Genomic DNA, 24,949 nt, shown 5'->3' on the forward strand with positions numbered 1-24,949 from the left:
GTCCCGCCCCTTACCTGCCGAGTCCTCCAATCCCGGCCTTGGGGAAGCGTTCCCTAGTATCCCGCAGCGTTAGCGGGTCGCGCCGGAGGGGGGTGGAGGCGGAAGTGGCGGCGCCGGCCCCGGGAGTAGGAAGGAGCCGGGGCTGCACCCCGAGCAGAGCGGCTGCCAGCCGAGGAGCAGGCGCGGCCGTGTCGCCATTTTGCGGCCCTAAGCGGCCGCGACCGAGTCATGGCCGAGACCTACGGTGAGGGTGGTGGGCGGACGCTGGGTCTGGGGTCTGGGCCCAGGAAAGATGCGGCCTGTGTATGGGGCGGGGCCTTATATGTCAGGGGGCGGGGCCTGGTATTATGGGGCAGAGCCTAGAGGATGCTGGGAGGGGTTTAGTGGGCCTGAGGCTGAGCTTAGTTAATTTGGGCGGAGCCTGAGGGTCTGGGGTGTGGGCGAAGTCTGGGGCGGGATTTGAGGAGTGCAGTGAGGATGGGTCAGGAAGGAAAGGATGATCCTTACTGTGTCTGGGCGGAGCCTGAGTGGATGGGGCGGAGCTGACTGTGAATGGCAAGGATCAAGCTTGATGGGCTAGGGGATACTGAAGGGATGCTCTGGACCCAGGGATTACCCTGGGAGAGGGCTGGAATGCGGTTGCGGGTGAGTTGTTCTTTAAATAGGGGGTGGGACTAGCGGCAAGGGGTGGGGTTTAAGCTTGAGACTAGCGGTAGTGCCTCGGACTGCGGGAGGGAAGGAGAGACAGAGTTGGAAAATCCGGATGTATGGATGGGTAGAAAGGGGGAGAACAGGGTGCAGTAGAAAGAACAATGGATTAGGAGTCAGAGGGAGCTGCATTCTTTCAACGAATAGAGAAAGCCGAGGGAACAACGCAAAGACGCTGAGGTAGGAAACAGCTTGTCATCTTCACGGAGTAGACTGCAGGCCAGAGGCTGGAGTGCAGTGAATGAATCAGAAAGTGGTAGGAAGCGAAGTTGTGGGGCGGGGTGGGGGAGTGGAGCAAGGACAAGATTGTAGTCCTTGATAAAATGATTTTCAAGAGGCTTTAGCAAAGTAATAGTTACTTGGACTCCGGAGCCAGTTGGTCTGGGTTTGAATCCCAGCTGTACCCAGCAGTGGGATCTTGGGCAAGTCAGTTAACCTTTCAAGACCTCCGTTTTCTCATCTGGAAAATGGGAATAATTATTAGTATACCTCCCTCACAGAGCTTTCTTGAGGATTGAGTTGTTGATGTAAGTAAAGACCTTTACTTCTGCTGGGTATGTGGTAAGCGCTCTGCAAGAATTATCTGTAATGGTTGTTACCCACAGTTCTGTATCTGCTTGTGTCTGTTTCTCTCCCTGTAATTGTGATGTTCCCCTGGTTTCCATCTTTCCATATCTTTCTCTCTGAATGGGTTTTTCTTGAATTTGGCTCCATCCGCTCAGACTTCCTCTTCAAATTCCTGGTGATTGGCAGTGCAGGAACAGGCAAATCATGTCTCCTTCATCAGTTCATTGAAAATAAATGTGAGTTTCTGGGAGTGGTTCTGGGTGCACTAAACCATGGACAGGGCCATGGTGGGGGCAAGTAGGCAGCTGTTGGGCAGGGGTGGGGCTGGCCTTAGGTACAACTTCAGTGCTGGCTGCCAGGTCCTGACTTTGGTATACACTCTTTGCGAGGTCCTCCTTGAGCCTCAGTCAACCCAGCAGTGAGAATGGGTTTGCATAGGCCTCGGAGGACAGGGAATCCTCTGAGCGCCCTCCTGTCTCTTCTCTCCCTTCCACTCCCAGTCAAACAGGACTCCAACCACACAATTGGCGTGGAGTTTGGATCTCGGGTGGTCAACGTGGGTGGGAAGACCGTGAAGCTACAGATTTGGGATACAGCTGGCCAGGAGCGGTTTCGGTAGGTGGGCTGGGCTGGGCTCCCAGTGAGAAAGGGGGTTGGGGGAAAGGGGAGGAGAGAGGAGAGAAAGAGGCATGCAGAGTTACCTGGAAACATAATGACGGGAGCAAGGACACACTGAGAGGGTGGGCAAGGTAGAGAGAGAGGGCAAGAGAGACTGTGATGGGCAGGTCCATGTAGTCAAAGAAAGAAGGTGTCTTGAAGAGAGGATGGCAGACAGACAAAAAGAGATTGAGAAGGAAGCATGATTAAGAGTGAGAGGGCCAGGGAGGGATGACTGACCCTAGCGAGACCCTGTGGGATAGACCCATGTGGCTGGAAGGATGGAGACTTGTCTCCAGGGAGCAATAAGGCCTGGGCAGGAGGAGATGCTTGGGGTGAGGCAAGGAGCAGAGAGTAACTGAAAATGACTGAAACAGAAAAGGAAAGTTGAGAGGTACAGACACTCAGGAAGGGAGAAAAAGAGACAGACTTAGAGAGAAGAGACAGATTAGGACACTCAGATAGAAGTGAGAGACAAAGACAGGGAGAATGGGACAGGTGTGGCCAGAGAGATGGAGAAATGGATGTTTTTGGGGGATAGGGCAATGTGGAGGGCTCAGCACATAGTATGTCTGCAGAAAAGGTGATAGACACACGGAAACCCTGAGTGAGAAATAGCCAGCAGAAAGAAACGAGGAATCCAGTTTCTGGGAAAGGGTGGTCCCTGGTCAGCACTGAGTAGCTGCTGAGTTAATATTCATGCGAGAGTTCATTGTGTGAGCTGCCCAGAGACAGAGAGAGGATGGAGGAGAGAGAGGTGTGTGACTGCGCCAGGATGGCAGTACGTGTTCTGTAAATGGTTGTGGTGTGATTGCACAAATTCCAGAGGGATCCAGCCTGGTGACACAGTGAGAAGCAGACAGTTAACCACCCTGGGAAAGAGGCCTCCCCCAAACAGCAGGAGAGGGCCAAGCGGATGTAGTTGCATAGTGCTTGGCCAGGACTGGGCAAAGGGGAGATGACAGAAAATGTTGAATGAATGGGAAAGGATGAATGAAAGGGAAAGGATGACAGAGCCAGAGCAACAGAGATGGAGAGAAACAGAGAATTAAAGATACATATACCTACAAGAGACAGAATGGTACATACCAAGGAAGAGATGCAGAAAGACAGGGACACAGAAAGAGTCAAAAGTAGGGAGAGGGAATTCCCTGGTGGCCCAGTGGTTAGGATTGGCACTTTCACTGTCGAGGTCCCCAGGTTCCATCCCTGGTCGGGGAACTAAGATCCTACAAGCCACATGGTGTGGCCAAAGACAAAGAAATGGTAGGGAGAGATTGTGACAGAGGCAGGCAGCCAAGATAAGGACTGAGGAAAGTAGGCTACCAGTGGGAGAGACTGTAGTGAGACCCAGACCATGGCCAGGTTTAGGAGGAGGGGCCCGCAGCGCAGGGGGGCCTCCGAACCACCAGTCTCTCTCTGTAGAGGGGGGCAGTCTTGGGCAGACCCCAGCCTTGGGGGTGACTGGGTCCCCCTGGCCCCACAGGTCGGTGACACGGAGTTATTACCGAGGGGCAGCTGGAGCCCTGCTGGTATATGACATCACCAGGTGGGTGCACGGAGTGGGCGGGGTGGGGCCCGGGCTGCCCCCTGCTGCTGCACCTGCCTCCCTCCTGGCTCCCTTTTCCACAGCCGGGAGACCTACAACTCACTGGCTGCTTGGCTGACGGATGCGCGCACACTGGCCAGCCCCAACATCGTGGTCATTCTCTGTGGCAACAAGAAGGACCTGGATCCGGAGCGTGAGGTCACTTTCCTGGAGGCCTCCCGCTTTGCCCAGGAGAACGGTGAGGGCTAGGTGGTGGATCAGTGGGGCAGGGGACCAGCAGAGGGATGAGGGGCATTCAGGGGGAGCCTGTGAGAGCCCCCTAGCTCTCTGTGGCTCTGCCCAGCAGGGCAACATGCAACTTTAGAGGTCTGTGTTCAAATCTGGGTGTTGGCCATGTACGGGCTACATGACCACTCTGTTTCCCCATCTGGAAAAATGGGTGCCCCCCAGACCACCTCCCTGAACTATCGCACACTCTGCTTCACAGATGGTTAAAGTGGGGTGGTCCAGGGGAACTCCCGGCATGGCTTGGATGAATGGGTGCTTCATGAATGTTGGCTGCTAAGAAGGTTTCGGCCACCATGGGGAGACAGCATAGAATATTGGTGTAAGGTGGGGACTGTAAACTCTGACGGCTGTAGGGGACAGGCACATTTTGTGAATAAGGGAGAAGGGGCAGGGGAGACCCTCCGGTTAGCAGGTACTGACATTAGGGGAATGGACAAGACTGACAGCCACATTGAAAGGTATGCAAGTACGTTATCATCAAAAAGACCACAAATAACAAATTGTTGGCGAGGATTTAGAGGAAATGAACCCCTGGTACACTGTTGTTGGCACCCCACTCCAGTACTCTTGCCTGGAAAATCCCATGGATAGAGGAGCCTGGTTGGCTGCAGTCCATGGGGTCACTGAGGGTCAGACACGACTAAGCGACTTCACTTTCACTTTTCACTTTCATGCATTGGAGAAGGAAATGGCAACCCACTCCAGTGTTCTTGCCTGGAGAATCCCGGGGACAGGGGAGCCTGGTGGGCTGCTGTCTGTGGGGTCGCACAGAGTTGGACACGACTGAAGCGACTCAGCAGCAGCACACTGTTGTTGGGAATGTACACTGGTGTAGCCACTTTTGAAAACAGTATGGCAGTTTCTCAGAAAACTAAAACTGAACTGCCACGTGACACAGCAACCCCACTCCTAGGTATATATCTTTAAAAAAAATTAAAAACGGGTTCAAAAAGATACCCCAATGCTCATAGCAGTATTGTTTATAATTGCTGAGATATGGAAGCAACCTCAGTGTCTATCAATGGATGAATGGATACAGTGGTATATATACACAGTGGAATACTATTCAGCCATAAAAAAGAATGAAATAATGCCATTTGCAGCAACATAGACGGACTTGGAAGGTATTGCTAAGTGAAGGAAGTCAGAGAAAGAGAAATATTGTTTGGTATTAATTATATGTGGAATCCAGAAAATAAACTAGTGGCTACAACAAGAGGTATATAGGTCTAAACTCATTTGAAAACATTGTGTTGGCCCACATCTGCTGACTTAGGGTCTGTCCATCTTCCTTCTTTTTTGTAACCTCTAGGTTTAGAGGATTTGCTATCAGAAAGATGTGGGTTTGAATGCTGGCTCTGACTTACTGTGAGGCCTTGTCACATGGCTAATGGGTGGACTATGAATGGGGCCTGTGCTGGATGGTGCTGGGGACACAGTGATGAAAGCAGCCCTGGGCCCAGCTCTCATGGTCTCACAGCCCAGGGCAGAGGGAGGAGGACCATTTCCAGAGAGTGACAGCCCAGAGAGCTCAGGGCTGGGAAGGGGGAGGCGGACGGGTCAGTGAGAGCCCAGGGGAGGCACCTGGTTCATCCTGGGAAGGCCTTCCTGGAGGAGGAGATAGGAGCTGAGTTCTGAAGGAAGAGCTCGGTGGGTACCTGGGGAAGGAGGCTCTCATGGCAGGAAAACACATGTATGGAGGCCCGAAGTGAAGGCTTGAGGGACAGAATGAGAGGTAGCAGGTCAGAGTCTGAGTGGAAACTGTAGACTGACTGAGGCTCTGACTGTCTCGAGTGTCTGTCCCCCTGCCCCCACCAGAGCTAATGTTCCTGGAAACAAGCGCTCTCACGGGTGAGAATGTGGAGGAGGCATTCCTGAAGTGTGCCCGCACCATTCTGAACAAGATCGACTCAGGTGAGACCCCCAACTGACTGGACTGGGAGTGGAAGGCAGAGCCCAGAGGTTTCCAGGGACTGGTCCTGACCTCTCCCCTCCCTCCTCCCAGGTGAACTGGACCCCGAGAGGATGGGCTCCGGCATTCAGTATGGTGATGCCTCCCTTCGCCAGTTGCGGCAGCCTCGGAGTGCCCAGGCCGTGGCCCCTCAGCCCTGTGGCTGCTGAGACCTGCAGAGTCAGGTGGGATTCTGGGGACCTGGGAGCTGCAGGGCTGGTCTCCCAGCAGTGGGGAGGACAGAGCAGAGACAGCGACATAGAACAGGAGACACAACCAGGAAAAAGGGCCATCTTCCCAGACACGGGAGATCCACCCATTCTTCCTATCCCACTGCCAGCTCTCTGCCCTGCATCTCCAACCCTCCTGTTCATAATTCCTCAAATGTCTGTTAAGCACCTTCTATGCGCCAGACCCTGTTCACAGCATGGGGGATAACAGCAATGGGGAAAACAGACAAGAATGCCTGCCTTTGTGGAAGAGACAGACAATAAACAAGACCCAGGAGCAAACTGTATAACAGCCAGAGAGATAAAAGCTATGGAGAAGGACCAAGGAGGGTGGGGAGGTGGAGGAGTGGACGGTCAAATGGGATGATGAGGGGAGGGCTCACTGAGAAGGTGACATTTGAGCAAAGGTTGTGTGGGGACCTGGGGGAAGAGTGTTATAAGCAGAAAGAAGAGCCAGTGCAAAGGCCCTGAGGTAGGGTCCTGCCTCCCCTGGGTGAGGAAGTCAAGGCCACTCCAGTGTGGCTGCAGTGGAGTAAGTGGATGTGTGTGTGGATGTGAGTGTGTGTGTGCGTGCGTGTGAGTGTGTTCGGGGGTAGGTGAGCAGAAGATGAGGTTGGGGTGGGGGAAGCAGATGAGTGAGGCCTCATGGGTCACAGGGAAGGCTCTGGCTTATACAAGCAGAGAAGGGACAGGATCTGATTCAGGTGTTCATAGGGCCCCTCTGGCTGCAAACAGAGAGACTGCCAGGGGGGCGGGGGGTGGGGTGGGCAGGGGTGGTTGCCCAGTGACCAGTGAGGAGGCTACTGCAAAGTCAAGACTGTGGTGGACAGGACCAGGATGGGGGCAGAGGAGGAGTTGAAAGGTGAGTTAGGTTAGATCATCTGTGCCTCCAGGCGTGTCCCCTCTTGATGTAATCTCTGGGTCTTCCTAAAGCACAAATCTGCTTCTTCCCCTCTGTTCTTCTGGTAGCCTCCCCCGCCTCCTCCAGGAAGCCTTGCTTGTTCCCCTACGCTTGGTCCAAAGTCCTTGGCAGGCTTGAAAGACTTGGTCCCATCCTCACCTCTCTGTGGGTGACTACGTCTTGACAATTCTTGTCTCTCTGCTTCAAACCCACTCGCCGCCACCCCCGACCCCCAGCCATTGGCAGCTCCAGGATGGCCTTGGAGCAAAGTGGTTAGACCTTGGACACAGGTACTTTGAGAGCAGGGCCAACATAATTTCCAGATGATTGGATTTGAGAGAGATGAGTCAAGGGTGAGCTCTTGGGGTGGGGCTTCTTTCCTTCCAGGCCTCTGCATCAGCCCTGCCTGTCCTTCTACTTCCCTTCTCAGGCCAACTCCCATTCATCATCAGGTCTCTGCTAAAATATCTCTTCCCAAAAGGGGTCACTCTCTCTAGATGGGCAGTCTGCCTCTCCTTTTCATTATTATTCCTTTTTTTTTGGCTGTGCTGAATGGCTTGTGGGATCGTAGTCCTCCAACCAAGGATGGAACTCTCGCCCTCGGCAGTGAAAGCGCAGAGTCCTAACCACTGGACCACCAGGGAAGCCCCGTCCCTCCTTTTTAAAGTGTTCAACTCTGTCCCCTCCGTCATTATTTATGGTGTTTGTCTCCCCCATCTGAGAAGGTGACAGATCACAGACTCCAGAGCTGGGCTGCCTGCATTTATACTCCGACTCTCACTGCATAGTTGCGTGACTGTCGGCAAATTATTTAAGGTCTCTGGGCCTTGGTTTCCTTATCTGTAAGTGGGGCTAATAATAGTACCTACCTCAAGTGAGTGTTGAGAAGATTAATTAAGTCATGTAAAGTGCTAAGAACAGGGCCTGACAGTCAGTAAACTAAGACTCAATAAACTAAAGACTGTTTATTATTTTTCTTCTTATCCAATTTAAGGACTCTGGGCTGTATAGAAACAGAGGGGTGTGTTCTCTTCACCTTAGGACATAATTTTGAGTCTGTTTCAGGGTTTTCTCAGTGAATCAAATCTAATAAGAGTGCGTTTTCAAACTGTTGATTGCAATGTACAGGAGGAAATACTTTGTATACTGTTCTGATGCAGTCACACACACACAAAACTAAAACACACATTTCCCTCATACTAATATTCTGAAAACAGAGGTGAAATTCACATAAATTTAGCTATTTTAAAGTGTATAATTCAGTGGCATTTAGTACACTCACAAGGTTATGAAACCATCACCTCTGTCTAGTTTCAAAGCAATTTCATCATTCTAAAAGGAAACCCCATACCCATTAAACATTCACTCTCTGTTCCCCTTCCAGCTTCTGACCTATACCCACTTACTTTCTGTGTCTATGGACCAACATTATTATGTATGAAGCACTCTGGTATTTTTTATTTTATTCTATTTCAATGAAAAACTGCTCAAGGCCCACCAAACTGATTTCCCACCCCACTAATGCAGTTGTGGACATTGGAATCACCTGGAGAGCTTTAAAAGCTACTGATGCCTGAGCCTTACCCCAGAGATTCTGAAGTGATCTGGGTATTTCTAGAAGCTCACAGGTAATGCTGTCTTCAGATAACCACAAAGCAAGAACTGATTGTCAAATAGATCTCTGACTTGGAAAACCCTGGAATGAGACCTAGAGCCAGGGTGGTCCAGGAACATAGAGGAACAGAGATACAAAGGTGGGGACACAGAATGTGGACACCGAGACGCCCCTCTACAGACTCAAGGAGACAGCTCTCTGAGGCAAATACACGGGAATGCGGGTGCCCTCAGAGTGAGAGCCGCACATTACCTGCAGACAAGAAACAGAAAGTCAGAAAATGTAGTAAGTTAGGGAGAAAAAGTATAGACAGAAGAGCACAGATAGGAGGGCAGGAAGATACCCAGAAAGGAGACAAAGCTGCAGCTGACAGACCCGGGATCCCCCCAGTTCACCGCACACTTTTCTTGCAGCTCACCTGCTCTCCAGGACCAGCCCTGTCCTTCCGTCTGGGGCCCAGACACAGGCCCTGGGAGGCCGAGCCCCTCACCTGCCCTGGCCCCAGAGAAGCTGCCCTGCCACCGGTCTCCCTTCCCTGGCCTGGTGGGGCCTGGCTGAGGGGCAAGACTGAGCCATGGGGGAAGGGGGATTCTCTCCGTGCCTGCTGCTGCTTCCTGTCTTGGCTAACCCCTGTTTCCCCTGAGCCCCTAACTCCTCTTTGAGCATACTCAGAGAGTTCACAAAGCCTGAGACCAGGGCCATTTGGCCTCAGCATCCCTGGCCCTGCCATTGCGAGTACGTGTTATTTATTACCTGGAGGCCTGTCCTGTTCCAATGCCCGCCCCCCCCCCCCCCATAAAGCATTGTTTACACCTGTGTCATAGCCTCTGTCATTTTGGGGTGGTGGGGAGGGAAGGGAGGCAGATGAGGTCCCTGATTATGTTTGGAGTCCATGTTTTAGGGTTGGACATGGTGTGGGGTCCACCATGACTCCATGGCTCAGGTGTCTGTTGTGGAGGAATTTTGCCCACATATGTAACACGAGGGTCCCTCTGTTTGTGATGGGTGTGATGGGATCTGTAGGAATGAGTGTTGCTTGTGTGTGTGTGACACTTTGCTTGTGAGTGCTCTGTGCCCTTGGTGATTGTGTCTACAAGGGTGATGTTTGGGACGCTGAGGCTAGGGAATGAGAATTCAGGCCTGTGGGTGAGCCCTGAGTCTGCTCAGTGGGTGATACTTATGCATTTCTGATGCCTGAAAGTCTGAGGCAGTGTCTAGTTAGTGCTTGACTGTGCATATGTGCCCCTGAGATCTGTGTGTGTTTTGGTGTGTATTTGGCTCTGTTGACACACCTGTGTGTGACCATTAACCCTGTGTGTGCCCCTGAAGACTGTGTGGGCTTTTGTACTACCCTAACCCCCATGCATACTTAAGGTCAGTGTTACCTCCTGTGTCCAGGTGGACCGCTGACACCTGCACGGGCTCTGCCAGGGACTGGTGCAACCCACTGAGGACACTCCCAATGGCTCTCCCTCCCCCAGGCTGGCCTTAAACCGTCCTCAAGGGAGGCCAGAGTCCCTGCTCAGCCTGGGGCTGGTGGAGGGGGCGGGGCATTTAAAATGACCTCATCTGCATTTTATCCCCCTAGGTCAGGTCGTCCAGACTGTTCAAAAGACTCTTGAGATAGTCATGCCAGTGTCTTCTCTAGCTTTCCTAGCTGGTTTTATTCGGACTCCACACAGTTGTCCCGAAGAGGCAGGGCAGAGCGGGTCAGAACCTGCACATCCCTTCTAGTCCTCTCTCCCTTCTCTCAAGGACGTTGCGGTTTTTTCTTTTTTATAAAATGTCCCTATGTAAATTACTTGCTGTCGTGCAAATTTACATACATTTCCCAACTATTTGCCCAGACGCTTTTCAGTCCTAATCTTGGGCTGTGAGAAGGCGGGGCTGTCCATGTTAATAACATCCATGATATACATGCCACTCCTAGACCCCACTGCTCATCCTCCCGCAGCGTTCTCTGCTCCAAGGAGACTGGCCGGCCTGTCTATGTAAATAGGCTGATTTACATGCCCCTCCCACTCGCTTGGCGTCGTATACGAGCCCCCCGCCCCCACCGCCCTATCCGGCCCTTCCTAACTGCGTTCCTCCTCTCGCACAAAAGGGGCGGGGCGGAGGGCGCCAAGAAGCCCGGCGTTACCGTCGGATCCATTTATTTCCCCTTTCTCCTGGAAGAGGGTGTTCGGAACTCCGTCGCCCCGCCCCGCGCGGCTCGCGCCTGCGCCTGTTCATCTCCTCCGCCCGGACGCGGTCACGTGTCCACCGGGCGAGGCGGGGGCGGGGCGTCGCGGGTGGTGGGGGCGGGGTATGGCGCGCTGTGCGGCGCAGGGCGGCTGGCACAAACGGCGGCGCCGGGGCCGGAGGAAAAAGCTCGGTGAGGAGAGCCCGGGAAGGGAAGGGAACGAGGCGGAAAAGGAGTTGGAAGTCGGGCGCCGGCGCGAGCCGGGCGCGGTGTGGGGGCGCGCGCCCGGCACTCTGGCGGAGCGCCGCGACCCCGGGGAGGGGAGGGGAGCGGAGGGGAGGGGAGGTGGGGGTGGGGCGTGGGGGAGGGAGCGCGCGCCGGGCACGTCGGGCGCCGGCCGTTGGGGGTGTTGGGGTGGGAGCCGGGAGCGCGCGTCGGGCGGAGCGGGGGGGAGGGGAGGGGACACGGGGTCCCAGCGGTCCCTAGGCCTTGCCTTCGTGTCCTGCTGCGCCCCGAGGGGCCTCCGGGCCCGCACCGGAGGGACTTGGGAGGGGGGCTCTTTTTCCCCGCCTCGTCCTGTCCCCGAGTGCGTGAACCCTCCTCCACCCTTCCCTCTGTCGCCGTGGACCCTGCTCCCACGGCTCCCTTCCGTCTGTCCGTCTCAGGACCTCCCTTCCGTCTGGGTGTGTGTCAGCCCCTAACGGGCTTTCCTCCTGTTGGGCTCGGGTCGACCCTTCCACCCGCTTCTGCTCGGCTGTCTCAGGCCCACTCTCTCTCTTCTTCGCTCTATTCTTTTTTCTGTTTCGGGAACCCCCCCCCGCCCCCCCCGCCACCAGTTTCCACTGTCTGTAGATCCCCCCCCCCCGCTTCCTTCTGTGTTTTCCAGACTGATCCGCCCCCCTCCCCCCAGTCCTCCCCGTTTGTTTCTAACTTCTAGTTCTCGCTCCGCCATCCTTTTCTACTAAGAGTCCCCTCCTTTACTTCTTTTTTGTTTGTGGGTCTGTGTGTGAGGATGTATCTCACCCGTAGCCCCCACTGCAGTCCTCTGGCTGTGGGTCACCTACCCAGCCTCACTTCTCCAGCTGTCCCGTTTATTGCCCCTTGTCTCTTCGTGACTCCCCCCAAGTCCCAGAGTCTCCGCCGCCCCCACCCCCCCTCCCGCCATGACCTCAGGTTTTGGGGTCTTTGTAGCTAAGTCTGCCTTGCCCTCTACTGCCCCTACCACTTCCCCCACTCCCCGCCAGTGCACTTGCCTGTGTAGCTCTTCTCACCTTCCTTTTTTTTCTCTCCAGCCACTGTGACAGGTCCCTTCCCAAGCCCCTAGGGACAGCAGAGGACTTGGGGACCAGCAAACACCCCCAGGGCGAGAGAAAAGCCTCTGCCACCTGCCCTGCCTCATCCTGCCCCACGCCAGGCCCAGCCGCCCCGGCCCCCGGCTGCATCAAGTGGAGGAGGAGGAGGTGGAGGAGGGTGGCACCATGGGCCTGGGCCGTGCCCTCCATGCCCGGGGGATGAAGACACTGCTGCCATGGACAGCCCGTGCCAGCCCCAGCCCTTGAGTCAGGCTCTCCCTCAGTTGCCGGGTTCAGTGTCAGAGCCCTTGGAGCCTAGCCGGGCCAGGATGGGGGTGGAGAGTTACCTGCCCTGTCCCCTGCTGTCCTACCACCGTCCAGGAGCGCCCACTGAGGCCTCAGCGGGGAGTGGGACCCCCAGAGCCACAGCTACTTCCGCCACAGGCAGCCCCCTGCGGGAGGGCTTCGGTGGGCAGGATGGCGGCGAGCTGCGGCCGCTGCAGAGTGAGGGCGCTGCGGCACTGGTCACCAAGGGGTGCCAGCGGCTGGCAGCCCAGGGCGCCCGGCCCGAGGCCCCCAAACGGAAATGGGCAGAGGATGGTGGGGATGCCCCTGCACCTAGCAAGCGGCCCTGGGCCAGGCAGGAGAACCAAGAGGCGGAGGGGGAGGGCTGCAGCAGTGGCAGCAGCGAGGCCAGCGCCGGGCTGAGGGAGGAGGTGCTGCCCGCGGCACCCGAGCGCCTGGCCCTGGACTACATTGTGCCCTGCATGCGGTACTATGGCATCTGCGTCAAGGACAGCTTTCTGGGGGCGGCCCTGGGTGGCCAAGTGCTGGCGGAGGTAGAGGCCCTGAAGCGGGGCGGGCGCCTGCGAGACGGTCAGCTTGTGAGCCAGCGGGCTATCCCGCCACGCAGCATCCGTGGGGACCAGATTGCCTGGGTGGAAGGCCATGAGCCGGGCTGCCAAAGCATCGGTGCCCTCATGGCCCACGTGGATGCCGTCATTCGCCACTGTGCTGGGAGGCTGGGCAGCTATGTCATCAATGGGCGCACCAAGGTGAGGCCGCGGAGACCTGCTGTGAGGGGTGGTGGGACGGGGTCCCCAGGCACTTGGACGCCTGTTGTTCTGAGTATCAGTGAGTTTGGGGACAGGCTTCTGGGGTCACAAAAGGGTTTAGGCAGCCCTGGTACAGGGAGTGTCAGAGCTCACTGTGGGCTCTTGTGCCCTGTGGGCCTTAGTTTGTACACCTGCAGGCTGTGGGTTTGGCCCATAGTCACCGGGATTCTTGACCTTGCCGGGGATCCTCTCAAAGAACCTGAAGAGAGGTGTCGCCATTCGTAGCTCTGCATCTGTGTCTGAGCCTTCTTGGGGTCAGCAGCCCTGTGATGTCTGTTCATGGGCCTTAGAGCAAGTGGGCAAGGTTTGTGTCTCTGTCTGTCTGCCCATCTTGTGTTCTTCCTGTTTCCTTATTTTTTCCTCCATCCAAGTGTATCTAGTCCATCCTGTCCACTGTGCGTGTCTTGTCTGTCTAGTCTGTCTCCCAGGTAGGAGAACTGGGAGAGGTAGGTGGCAGTGGTGAGGCCCATGCCAGGCTGAGGGAAGATGCCCACCATGCCTGGTGCTGGGCTGCACTGCACCCTGCATGCCATACTGTGACGTCTGCCTCACGCCAGCTTCCCGGGGTGGCTGTGCGCTGGCTCAGGTGGAGGTCACGACCCCATCTCGCCCATCCTGCCCCATCCTAGTCCGTGTCCTCCGTCTTCTCTGTTCTGTCCGTCCCTCACTTCATCCCTGTCTGGCTCTGGTCTGTTTACTTGATCTTCTGCCTTTGGGTCTTCTCTTGATCCCCTTTTTTTGTTTTAGAGTAGTAGTTATTAATCTTTTTTTTTTTTTCTTTAAATTTGCTCAAAACCAAACTCTGTCTTAAGAAAAACGCTCATTTGATTAGAGTTTATGGGCAGTCATCAGGGCCTTCTGGGCCTCCAGCTGCCCATTCAGGGATCTGGGGTCAGGAGCCCTGCACAAGACAATAGTCCATAGGGCCTTTCAGCCTGCCAACTCATGGAGGGGTGTGAGGGCCCTGGCCTGGAGTTCACGGTGTGGTGGTGGTTGGACAGTAGGGAGTGCCTGCTGCCCTGCACCAGTGATGCCTGGCTGACGGCATGGCTGTGTTCTGCCCTGCAGGCATGAGGCTGTGCTCCTGGCGTCCTCATCCTCCCTCAGATCCCATCTTGGGTTCTGCCTCTGCTGCTTTGCTCTCAGGCAGGAACTGGCTCAGGGACCAGGGCTCCCCCCAAGGCTGAAGCCATGCTGGCCTCCCCACCCCAGCTGGAATTTGTCCCACTTTGCTCTGCCTCCTGTTACCTTGGTAGTGGAGAGCCAGAGGCGGCCATTCAGGGGCAGGAGGTCAATGGGAATCTCCCTAGCCACAGGGTGACCAGCACCTTCTTCCCAGGGTTACCCATCCTTACAGGAGGGAGGTTAGGGGGAGACCACAAGAACTAAATAGCCCAAGGTGGGATACTTCTCTGAACCTCAGTTTGCTTATCACAGGATAGGAAAACCAGGTTAACTGCCTAGCTAGTCTCTGGCCATCTTAGGAGGGAAAGGAGAATACGTGAATCCTCTCTCCTTTGGTGCCTTGGATGTGGTTGGAAACAGGGCCCTGGAGGGGGTGGGTGGCTGGGGGTTGAGACTTTTTTAGCCCTAGGAGGTAAGAACAAGCCTGGCTGGACTGAGAAGGGAGGGGAGGAGCCAGCCCAATCACTGGAGTTCCTCTCTGACCCTCCCCTGCCCCAGTGAGACAGCAACTTCAGCTTCCTCACCTTCACAGGGCAACATCTGGGTTCTGTCCCAGGCTCTGGAGTAAGATGGGGTGGGGTTCTGAGATGCGGCGTGGCCACAGTGGTGGTGGGGCTCAGGTCACAGTGTGGCTGCGGCCAATCACAGCCTGCCTCTCTGTGCTTCCTGAACTCGCCCCCTGTGGTCCTCCGCCTTCCTCCTCCCTGGTTCCTCTGCTCAGTTGACTGGCAGGTGGGAGGGAATTGATTTGCACTGGCTTCAAGGACTAACATAGGGGTCCCGGGGAGGCCCCTTTAAGACCAGTATGGAGGTGGGGCCTGCTGTTGGCTCAGTCCTGGGATTCTGACTTGGGGTGGGTGGGTACTGTGTGTGTGTGCTTTGTGGGGCTCTTGGCATGTTGCTTCTAGCTGTCCCTTATCCTAGCAGCCCCTTCCCGGAGATGGAAGTGTAAAGAACACGTTTCCTTATTACTCTGCTTGTTGTCCCTTTCTCTTGTGGGCGTGGGAAGTAGATGCTTCTCAGGCCAGAGGATGCTTACTCCACCCCCCACTCCCAGGTGAGTATCTGTCGGAGGAAGAGTGGGGCCTTAAAGGGCCTGTTTCTGTGTCTAGCCTGACACAGGAGTCCTGCTTCATGAAAGACTACAGTGTGTGTCCCTGCCTGCACGGTGGGAGGTCCTGTGAGGGGGCATGGGCGGGACACATGGAGGCCCCGAGACCCAGAAGAAGAGTGCTTTCAGTCAGCAGCTCCGTTCTTGGCCCTAGGGAGCCTGGCCTGACCCTGGAGGCCAGTGCTGGGTAAACAAGTGCCTGTGCTGATTTCACTTTGAGGGGGATGGCAGGGGAAGTGAGCCCAGGTGCCTTCAGTTAGAGGACTCCAGGTGCTGCTGGTCCTGAGACCTGACTGACGAGGGGACCAGTGGAAGAGTGTTCCTGGCAGGTGCAGAAGCTTGGGGGTGAGCTCAGCCTGGTCAGGGAAGAGTCAGGACGACTGCGAGGCCAGAGGTAGTTTAGGAGGCTGGTGGCCTTGGAGGCTGTGGTCAGGAATTTGTGTTCTCTGGGGATGCAGTGAGGAACTTGAAAGGATTTGAGCTGTGGTGAGGGGGAGTAAAGGGTGTCCGGCAGCTGTGTGGGGATGGTATGTGGGGGAAGAGGTTTCAGCCCTGGACCCCTTTGCTCACCCCATCCTCAAAACTGGCAAATTCTCGGCTTGGATTCTCAATGGGGAGGGCTTGCCTGTCCCTAATCAGTGACTCACTGGTTCCAGGCCACCCCCCATTCTGGCCACAGCCAGGGATCCTTTCCTCGTGGTGAAGTAGTTGCTCAGAGCACTGACCCGTCTGCAGGGAGTGAGCGGTGCAAAGAAAGTTCTTTGGAACCTGGGGCTGTGGGGGCCAAGACCTTGCCCTCATGTTGCCAGAGAGAAAGGCGCCCCACTGGGTAGCCATGGTGGTGGCAGTTGTCCTGGCCTCTTGCCCACGGCAGGTGCTGTGGTGGGCCAGGTGCACACGTTTAACACAGAGCAGCTTACGCTCCGCGCTGAGGTGAGCCCCGGGGAATAATAAGCTGGGAGGAGGCCGAGGGGTTGAGTCAGCCTGGCCTGCCATGGAGTGCCTGGCAAGCCTCCTGGTTTTGGCAGCAGATGCCGATCTTTTCGATTGGGAATGTTTACCCCAGGGCTGTGGCAGATGGCCATGGCCCCCAGGTGTAGCTGAGCATTATGGGGAGCAGGGGCCAGCAGAGTCTGTCCTGGCATCACTGTGGGTCGAGGGGTCAACATAGAGGGTCCCCAGATGGGGAGCTTCATGCTAGTGCTCCCTTATTCACCTTGTTCAGCCTTCCCAGTGGCTGTCGGCAGAGGACAGGACAGGGACCTTTCAAATTTCAGCCTGTGCTTTAACTGTCGTGTGTCAGGCACCATCCCGGGTGCTTTCCCAGACATTTATGTCTCATTCAGCAAGCTGTGAAGTAGTAGTTACACTCCATTTCAGGGATGAGGAGCCTGAACAAGAGTTCAGCCCAGTCCCCTGCCCAGCATCACAGCTCTTGAGGCCGCAGTGAGACCAGTGAACCCAGGGATTAGCTCTGCGGGAACACTGGGCCTTTCCCTCACACCACACCTGTCATTTTGTGCGTACAGGCCTGGAGTGGCCAGGCCCAGAGCTCAGCGTGGCTAGGGCTGGCTTGGGCAGCAGCAGCAGTCAAGGAGAGAAGGGGGAACCCGGTGGCTAGACCTCTCCATATAGAAACCATGGCCTGGGATGAGGCCTGACTCTTAGGTCTGTGGGGGTCAGGAGCCCCCAAAGTCATATTCTCGGAGGGGTTCATGCTACTGCTGTGAACAGGTGTTTGTTATCCCCGTTTGACAGATGAGATAGATGAGGCATTTGAGGCCCAAAGAGACTTAGCAGCAGCAGCAGTAGCAGGGGATGAGCTCTCCAGGGCTGCTTGACAGGCTGTCCTTGGAACTGTGATTAGATCTCAGGTTCTAGTCATGTTACAGGTTTTGGTACTGTTCACATGTGTAGGAGACTATCTAGCAGATACTCTTTGCCGTTATGATCAGTGCTTCTCAACATTGTGCAAATTAGAGTTACCTGGGAACCTTTAACAATTCCAGGCTGCACCTGAGGCCAAGTACATCAGAACCTCTGAGCTGGGCCTGGGCATCAGTGTCCCAGGTCATTCCAACTCTACAGCTCTGGGAGAGAACTCATGTGGGGCTTTGAAGCCACATCCCTGTATACCAGAAAACGTTTAAATAACATTTAAATTGGTTTTATTCTACTGAAATGTTTGAGTTTGGGATCGGGTTATCTTTTAAAAAAACCCTCAAGTCACTGAGCTGTGTCTTGGTTCCACACTCTGGGCATGTGTATGCTGTTCAGTTGCCAAGTTGTGTCCTACCCTTTGTGACCCCGTGGACTGCAGCATGCCAGGCTTCTCTGTTCTTCACTGTCTCGAGTTTGCTCAAATTCATGTCCATCAAGTCAGTAGTGTTACCTAACCATCTCAAACTCTGTGCCCCCTTCTCCTTTTGCCTTCAGTCTTTGTGTGCCTCATGTGTGTGTGGGAAGTGGGCTCTTGGGGCCGGGAGCTGAGGTTTCTTGTGGATAGAGGCTTGGTTAAAAAGGAACGTCTGGGTGCTGGAACCCTTGGAGCCCCCAGGACCCTTGAGGAGAGGTGAGGGGCTGAAAGAGGTGAGAAAGAGGAGGTAATGGCTGGCTTGCTCAAAAGTCCCTGCCTGCTCGCCTCAGTAAACCCTGTCTCCATCATCTCTGCCAGGCCATGGTGGCATGTTACCCAGGAAACGGGCTGGGGTACGTGAGACACGTGGACAATCCCCATGGCGACGGGCGCTGCATCACCTGTATCTATTACCTGAATCAGAACTGGGACGTCAAGGTAGGATGGTGGGCTGGGGCGGCGTTCACCCAGAGGCTTTTCCTCTCCCCGCTCAGCTGCTCGTATGGTCCCGGTCCTCTTCTCAACCCACTGGGGGGCGTTGTAATCTTTTAGGGGCCCTTCCTGGAAATGGCACCTCCTTCCAGCTGCCTGTGTGGTGGTGGCTCCTGGTGTTGGGTAATGGTGCAGTCTGCCCAGCCCCCAGCCTAAGGAGCACTTCCCCCGCCCCATTTCCTGTCGTCTTTAGTAGCTTCCTGCCCGTTTCCATGGTGATGCAGACCCTGGGTTGTCATTCATTTTCAGAGTCTGAGTGGTGGGAGGGAGTGATACGTGCAGTTACTATGCCCCCTGGCGGGCCCTTGTGGGTTGGCTGTGCAAGGGGAGGCGGGGCTCCAGGCAGTGCTGGCCAGCCTCCTGCCTCATCCTCTGGCCCGCCCTCAGGTGCATGGCGGCCTGCTGCAGATATTCCCTGAGGGCCGGCCCGTGGTAGCCAACATTGAGCCCCTCTTCGACCGGCTGCTCATTTTCTGGTCTGATCGGCGGAACCCCCATGAGGTGAAACCAGCCTATGCCACCAGGTAGGATCCATATTTCTGGGGATGTGCCCAGCTACTTTGCCTGCGCTAGCAGTCTTGTCAGACCCCTGGAGTGACTAGGAAGTGATGGGATGCCAAGACGGAGGGCGGGGCGGGGGCGGCGGCTGAGGGGGTGGAGATAGTGGGTGGGATCAAGTGTGATCTCTAATGGCCCTCTGGGGCTGCTCTGGTCCCCAGGTACGCCATCACTGTCTGGTATTTTGATGCCAAGGAGCGAGCAGCAGCCAAAGACAAGTATCAGCTAGGTACCTGCTTCCCAAATGGTGACCCCGCCTCTTAAGTCCTTCCTGTTCCATGTACTTCTTTAGGCCTCAAGCTGTCTCGTCAATCTCTGATGAATCTCATCATCTCTTGATGAATCTGAAGTCACTGAACCTTGCAGCTCGTTTTTCCCCATTTTTGCCTGCCTTCCCTAGACAGTTGACTCACCTGGTGTCCCCAGCATGAGCCCTCTCTTCTGATACTCTCCCAATCTTCCCAGTTTCCCTTGGCCTCTGTCCCTTCCCGATGACTCAATCCCCTGTTCTTCTTCCTCCCCAGCATCAGGACAGAAAGGTGTCCAAGTGCCCGTGTCACAGCCGACTACGCCCACCTAGTGGCCAGTCCCAGAGCTGCATGGACAGACAGCTTGCCCTGGCTTCAGGAGAGCCCTGGGCCCCGGTGCTGCCCGTCTCGGTGCCTGCTCCTTCCCCGCCACCACCACTGCTTCTGACTTTGCCTCCATCCTGCCTGGTGTGGAGGGCTGCGTCCATTGCTGAGGACCAAGGAGGAGGAGAGACCTCTACTGCCCTGGGATGGGGACGGGGGTTGTGACCTGGACAGGAGCCAGTGTTGGGGCCTTCTGTTACTGGAGCTGGGGGCCTGTGTCCTGCCCTGTCTGGTCATGCCCCTCTCAGGTTTGGAGAGCTGGAAGGAGGCATCGCCACCTCCCGCCAGGACGCAGGATCTGGGGTTGGGGTGAGTCATGGCCTCTTGCTGGGAAAGGTTTGTGGGGGAATATCCCCAAGCCCCCCACACCTCCAGCCTGGAATGTGAAGTGACTCCCCAACCCCTGTCAACCATGGCACCTTTTGGACTAGGCTGCCACTGCTTGGGCAGGATAAAGGTGCTGGGAGGAGCATGGGTGTGCAAGTCCTATCAGCCAAGAAATAAAAGTTTACCTCAGAGCTGCATACAGCTGACTCTCTTGCTCCCTCTTTTTGAAAAGAGTCCTCCATCTGCAGTTCAGGCCTTTATTGACCGAAGAGGGTAAGGAGTTCTGAGAGCCAGTGAGCTGAGCTGAATCTGCCTTCAGTGGGCCACGAGGCGGAGCTGGAAGGCTGGGGGCACGTTGCCCGGGCCAGTGCACTGCGGGGTGAGGTCTGTGTCGGAGTGGCTCCCCACAGGGAGCAGGAAGAACCGCAGTAGAATGGAGGTGAGGAAGATCTCGGTTGGGGCCAGGCCTGCACCCAGGCACATCCGCTTTCCTGGGGACATGGGTATGGAGTGAGAAACCCATGCATGCCAGGGCATGTCCTGACTGGTCCCCTCCCTGCCCAGCCCAGACCTAGGGCAAAGGGCACGAAGGCGTTGTTGCTCTGGAACTCGCCCTGGTTGTTAGGAAGTTGGTGGGGTTTAAGCATTCTGGGTTCTTGAATTGGGTGGGGACCCAGTGTGTAGACACAAGCAGAGGAATCACAAAGGTGCCCTGGGGTGATGTGCCAAGGTTACTCAAAAAAGACCCCAGTTAGAAGCCAACGCAAGGAATCCTTTGTGCATCAGCAGTGAACGCTCAGACCCGCTGATAGGCCCTCCCCATTCCTGTGCAGGATCCCCAGACTCAATGGGCACCTTGGGCAGGAAGTAGTGTTGCAGGTGAGAGCACGCGGGAGCCCGAAGGACACCACGCTGATGAAACGCTGGATCTCGTGCAGCACAGTGTTGGTGCAGAGCGGGTACTCTCGGTCCTCCAGGGTTTGGGCACGCATTCGGCCAGCCACGCCATCCAGCTCAGCCGGCACTTTGCCTGGGGCTACCGGAGATGTGGACTGTGCCTACTGCAGCCTCCAGCTGACCCCAAACCCCAAGCCCCCTCGTCCCTAGCTCTCCAGCTTGCAGACATAACACCTCTGCGTATTTGAGCAGAATGAGGAGTCCATAGCGCAGGGTGGTGCCTGTGATCTCTGTACCACCAAAGAAGAGATTATGCGTCGTCATCACCAACATCTCTGCCTGGAAATGGCTCTCTGGGTTCTCTGTTCCTGTGGGTACAGAAGATAGGTGCTGCTGCGTGCCAGGCGCCTGCTGGTGGGCGGCAGGGCTAGAGTTTAGGGCAGCAGGGCCCTGTACCTTATCTATTTGATCCAGGAAGCTATGGATGAAATAGTGGGGCTTCCCGGGCTGCCGCGTCTGCTGGTGCAGCTGCATTTGCTGAGAGAGGAAAACCCGAAGCGACGTTTCGGAATATTCAGTGATGTGGGCCTGGGAGCCCGTCCAGGAGGGAGGAGAAAATGTACATCTTGGGGGACAGGAAATCAATAGGACTTTGAACAAGACCATTAATTCCCTTTGGGGGCTCTGGACCAGGACTTCGATGTTATAAGCTGTGAAACTCTTCCATTCCAACATTCTAAGACTGCTCCATTCTAATGATCCATGCACTCGGGTTTGGCATAGACTGGGCACACGACCTCGCCCCACCTGGAGCTCATGATGCAAAAGTTGTAATTGAAAAGGTCCAGGAGCCTCAGGAACTCCATGTCCTCATAGCCATAGTGGTTCCCAAAGACCACGGAGCAGATAACATTAGATACAGCATTATCCAGTAGCTGCCGGGGGTTGAACGGGGCTCCTAGAGGTGGGAACATGACGAGGTCATACGCTGGGTGGTTCAGATCCCACCCAGCTCTTGGGTTACTGGCTTCATTCCACCCAAACGCCTTCACTCGGTCCTTTCTTGACCAGCGTCCACGCCCACACTGGTCCCTCTCTTTTTCCAGGCCGTATCTCCAGTGGCTTGAAATTCACCAAGCAGACAAGCCGCCTCTTCCAGGACACACTCTTCGACAGACCGCGTACCCAAGCCAAACTCCTTAAGTGCTCCAAGTGCAAAATGGCGCAGCGTCGGCCAGCGCGGCCCTTCAGAAAACGCTATGCCTTGGGGGAGATGTAGGGGGCGTTGGGAAGAGAAGGGGTTGGGTGATAAGTTGGCCACGCCCCATCCCAGAAGCATCCCGCGATGGAGCCAACTTTTTCGCAACTCTTCGCTCTGCTTCTGTTCCAGATCTTTTGGATGCCACCACCCCAGCCTTCTCGGCCCTATCCACACATTGACCCCGCCTCTGCTGGTCCTGACCCCTGACCAGTGCGTGCTCTGTATGGCTTTGAATCTTAGGCTCTTCTAGGGGCTGCACAAGGAACCAGTCCCCCTACTCCCATTCGACTCCTATGATATAGCTCCGCCCCAACCTCTCCTCATTAGCCTTGACTCTAGGAGGCCCCGCCCCATTTCTCAGATCCAGCTTTTTTTCGCCGGCTGGGTATTCCCGGCAGCTCTTCCGCCGCTCTTCCGCCGCTCCTCCGCCCCCACCCCCGCCGCCCACCCCTGGTCCTCACCATTTCCGCGTGTGAAGCGTTCGAAGATTGCCGTGGCCCCGCGGCCAGAGAAGGCGTCCGCTTGCAGCACCAGTGCGTCCCGCAGCGCTGCGTAGCGGCACAGCACCACTGCAGGGCGCGTGCCTAGCCACACCGTGAACACCGGACCCCAGCGGCCAGAGAGTCACACGGAGCCGGCGGTCAGCGGGCCCTAGTCCGGGCTCCTGACCCCTCCGCCGCCGAGACCCCAGCTCCCTTCTCCTTCGGATCCAGGAGTCCAGCCCCTCCGCCTTCCGTCAAAATCTAGAAGTTCAGGTCCCCAGCCCCCTGCCCCCTCAGAACTAGGTGTCTGGGTCCTCAGGACCCGCCCCCCTTCCCCCACCGCCTTGAGCCAAAACAGACCTCTCTGCGGCCGGCCCTAGGTTCCCCCTCCCTCAGGATCCGGGATTAAGGGTTGGCGTGTGGCAGCGAGACTCCGCCCTGAACCAGGAGCTCAGGCCCACTGCCCATTTTCCCTCCAGATCTACCTTCCCACCCCGTCTCCTCCTTCCCCAGGAAGCAGGACTCTAGCCCCTTCAGCCTCTCTCAGGCCTCGCCGGGTCTGAGCCCTCAGCTCTGTCTTCATTCAGGGAGCTAAGAATTCCAGCCCCCAGCCCCATTTCCAGAAATGCAGGATTCTGAATTCTGACCCCCCACCCACTCGGGGCTTGCCTCCATGAGGGCATAGTCCAGACGTCCAGACTCTTAACTGCAGCAAGTTCCCCAGCAGCGGGAGTGGAGTGGGCCTAGGAGGTCGGGCTCCCTGCCTCAGTGCTGCGTGCACCCCAACCCTGCGTGGCTGGTGCCCGTAGCAGGACCAGCAATGACAGCGCTGTGAGGCCAGAGATCATCATACCCTGATCCTCGAGGCTCGCACCTCCTCATTTCTTCTGTTTTATTCCCCTGAGGTCTTGGGTGGGGCAAGGGTGGAGACTGAGTGTGGGAGGAGTGGGCACCTGCCAGCCTCTCATTCTGTGATTTGTCAACCCAGTTCTTTTCCATGTCATTGGTGTGCTTGGCTTCTCCTGGCTTTGTGTGTGTGTGTGTGCGCGTGTGTGCACGTGTGCGCCTGCCTCAGCCTGTCTTATTTGGTAGTCTTAATGCACTAGCATTTTCATGTCAGCACACCAACAGGTACACCCTCCATAGCACCTTTGGGTCCATCTTACTTGTCCTGTAGTTGTGCATTCCTAAATCCCCCAGAGACCTCTGGGTCCATGAATGTTGGACCTTATACTTTAAAAACAAATTAATTGGCTGCACTGGGTCTTTGTCAGTACTAGTGGGCTTTCTCTAGTTGTGGCAAGCAGAGGCTACTCTCTAGTTGCGGTGCACGGGCTTCTCATTGCAGTGGCTTCTCTTGCTGCAGAGCACAGGCTGCCCAGGCTCTAGTAGTTGCAGCTCGAAGGTAGTTGCCCCGTGGCGTGTGGGATCTTCCTGCACCAGGGATCGAGCCTGTGCCCTCTGCATTGGTAGTCGGACTCTTAATCACTGGACTACCAGGGAAGTCCTGTACCTTGTCCTTCTGATTGCTGAATACACCCTGATTCCTAAATAAACTTCATAAAACACCCCTAGTGATGTGTGCATTGGCCTGGCGCTCCTGTGTGTTGGGAGCTGTGTTAGGCATTAGTGACAAAATGGAGGCACGGCCCCAACCCCCTCTCCTCATCCCGCAGGTACGGTTCCAGGATGAAGGAGTTAGGCCTTGTGATTCTGACTTGCTCTTTCCGTTCTTCCGTTGAGTTGGCTGGAAAAACTGTTAAGGTGCTTATTGTTCTTGAGAGAAGCATGAGAAAGCACAAAGCCTTCTGCAGTTGTGCCCAGAAAATATAAAGTAACCATTGACATTTGTTCAAGGATCTTCACAAAGAATGTTCCAGGATGAGCACATAGGCCGCAGCTTGAGGCCATGGGAAGGATTGTTATCTGAGACCTGTTTGTGAGGGAAATATTTATGGCAAAAGAAGTTTGCTGAGCTTAGGGTTTAGGAAGAATTAAGAATAGCTAGAAGTCTTTTTAGGAGATAGTGATCTTAAGATGCTAGGGGCAAACAAGATTTAGAAAGATAAAAAATAAACTGAGGAATGTAACATGAGTTGCAATGTAATCACAAGTTAAGTATAAGACACATAAGATAAGTAGATAATAGATAGTAAAGCTGATTCTGAGAGAATCGCTGAAGCAGGAACTCTGTAGGGCAACAATGATTTCTGGAGACAATAAATCTGGGTGGGGAAAACTAAAAATGTCAAACCTCTGACCTAATGCTTTTGTCAAAGTATAAAAGAAAACCCTGAGGCTTAAAATAAACGTGTAGTCCTGTACCTCGAGTCAGAGGCTACATCATTGTCCACCGACACCGCTCACCCCTTCAGGCTGATTCCCTGGCTGCTGGGGCTGGACTCCGGCACCTGTGCTCCATGCCTGTGTTACCACCTAAGGACTCAGTACCTGAGCCCTTGTCAATTCCACACTCATTACTCTTGGAGCCTTGTATGCTGTACCTGTCTTCTAGATGCTCACTAGGAGCCCTCTAGTGCCACTCAGCCTGCCACTTCCATGCCTATCCTATGACTCCTGGGTACCTTCCCAC

General features: G+C 55.5%; 3 protein-coding genes across 9 annotated transcripts; 2 read left to right on the forward strand and 1 right to left on the reverse strand.

Annotated features, from left to right (window-relative positions):
- Nucleotides 1-100: 100 nt before the first annotated feature.
- RAB4B (RAB4B, member RAS oncogene family) lies at nucleotides 101-9,283 on the forward strand. Of its 6 annotated transcripts, none has more exons than XM_060398106.1 (8): nucleotides 101-244; nucleotides 1,209-1,511; nucleotides 1,776-1,890; nucleotides 3,419-3,481; nucleotides 3,565-3,719; nucleotides 5,588-5,683; nucleotides 5,775-5,905; nucleotides 8,880-9,283. In XM_060398106.1, exons 2-7 carry the CDS (start codon nucleotides 1,355-1,357, stop codon nucleotides 5,888-5,890), a joined length of 702 nt encoding a protein of 233 aa, XP_060254089.1. In that variant the 5' UTR covers nucleotides 101-244; nucleotides 1,209-1,354; the 3' UTR covers nucleotides 5,891-5,905; nucleotides 8,880-9,283. The 6 variants fall into 6 exon arrangements, with proteins under 6 accessions (XP_060254089.1, XP_004015314.1, XP_012045818.1 ...); XM_004015265.5 differs by having other exon boundaries at nucleotides 1,431-1,511; XM_060398105.1 differs by having other exon boundaries at nucleotides 189-645.
- A 1,485-nt stretch (nucleotides 9,284-10,768) lies between these two features.
- EGLN2 (egl-9 family hypoxia inducible factor 2) lies at nucleotides 10,769-19,913 on the forward strand. Of its 2 annotated transcripts, none has more exons than XM_027978291.2 (6): nucleotides 10,769-10,840; nucleotides 11,941-12,995; nucleotides 18,026-18,145; nucleotides 18,587-18,723; nucleotides 18,919-18,986; nucleotides 19,282-19,913. In XM_027978291.2, exons 2-6 carry the CDS (start codon nucleotides 12,177-12,179, stop codon nucleotides 19,335-19,337), a joined length of 1,200 nt encoding a protein of 399 aa, XP_027834092.1. In that variant the 5' UTR covers nucleotides 10,769-10,840; nucleotides 11,941-12,176; the 3' UTR covers nucleotides 19,338-19,913. The 2 variants fall into 2 exon arrangements, with proteins under 2 accessions (XP_027834092.1, XP_042088012.1); XM_042232078.1 differs by lacking the exon at nucleotides 10,769-10,840 and adding an exon at nucleotides 11,028-11,331.
- A 118-nt stretch (nucleotides 19,914-20,031) lies between these two features.
- On the reverse strand, nucleotides 20,032-23,204 carry LOC132657655 (cytochrome P450 2B4-like). Its single transcript, XM_060397849.1, has 7 exons — nucleotides 23,144-23,204; nucleotides 22,336-22,458; nucleotides 21,682-21,876; nucleotides 21,421-21,571; nucleotides 20,841-21,238; nucleotides 20,606-20,752; nucleotides 20,032-20,207 (listed from the first exon to the last, which is right to left on the reverse strand). Exons 1-7 carry the CDS (start codon nucleotides 23,202-23,204, stop codon nucleotides 20,032-20,034), a joined length of 1,251 nt encoding a protein of 416 aa, XP_060253832.1.
- Between the last annotated feature and the right edge of the window lie 1,745 nt (nucleotides 23,205-24,949).

The sequence above is a fragment of the Ovis aries genome, chromosome 14 (assembly GCF_016772045.2).
Source record: "Ovis aries strain OAR_USU_Benz2616 breed Rambouillet chromosome 14, ARS-UI_Ramb_v3.0, whole genome shotgun sequence".
In the NCBI taxonomy this organism is placed as follows: Eukaryota; Metazoa; Chordata; class Mammalia; order Artiodactyla; family Bovidae; genus Ovis; species Ovis aries.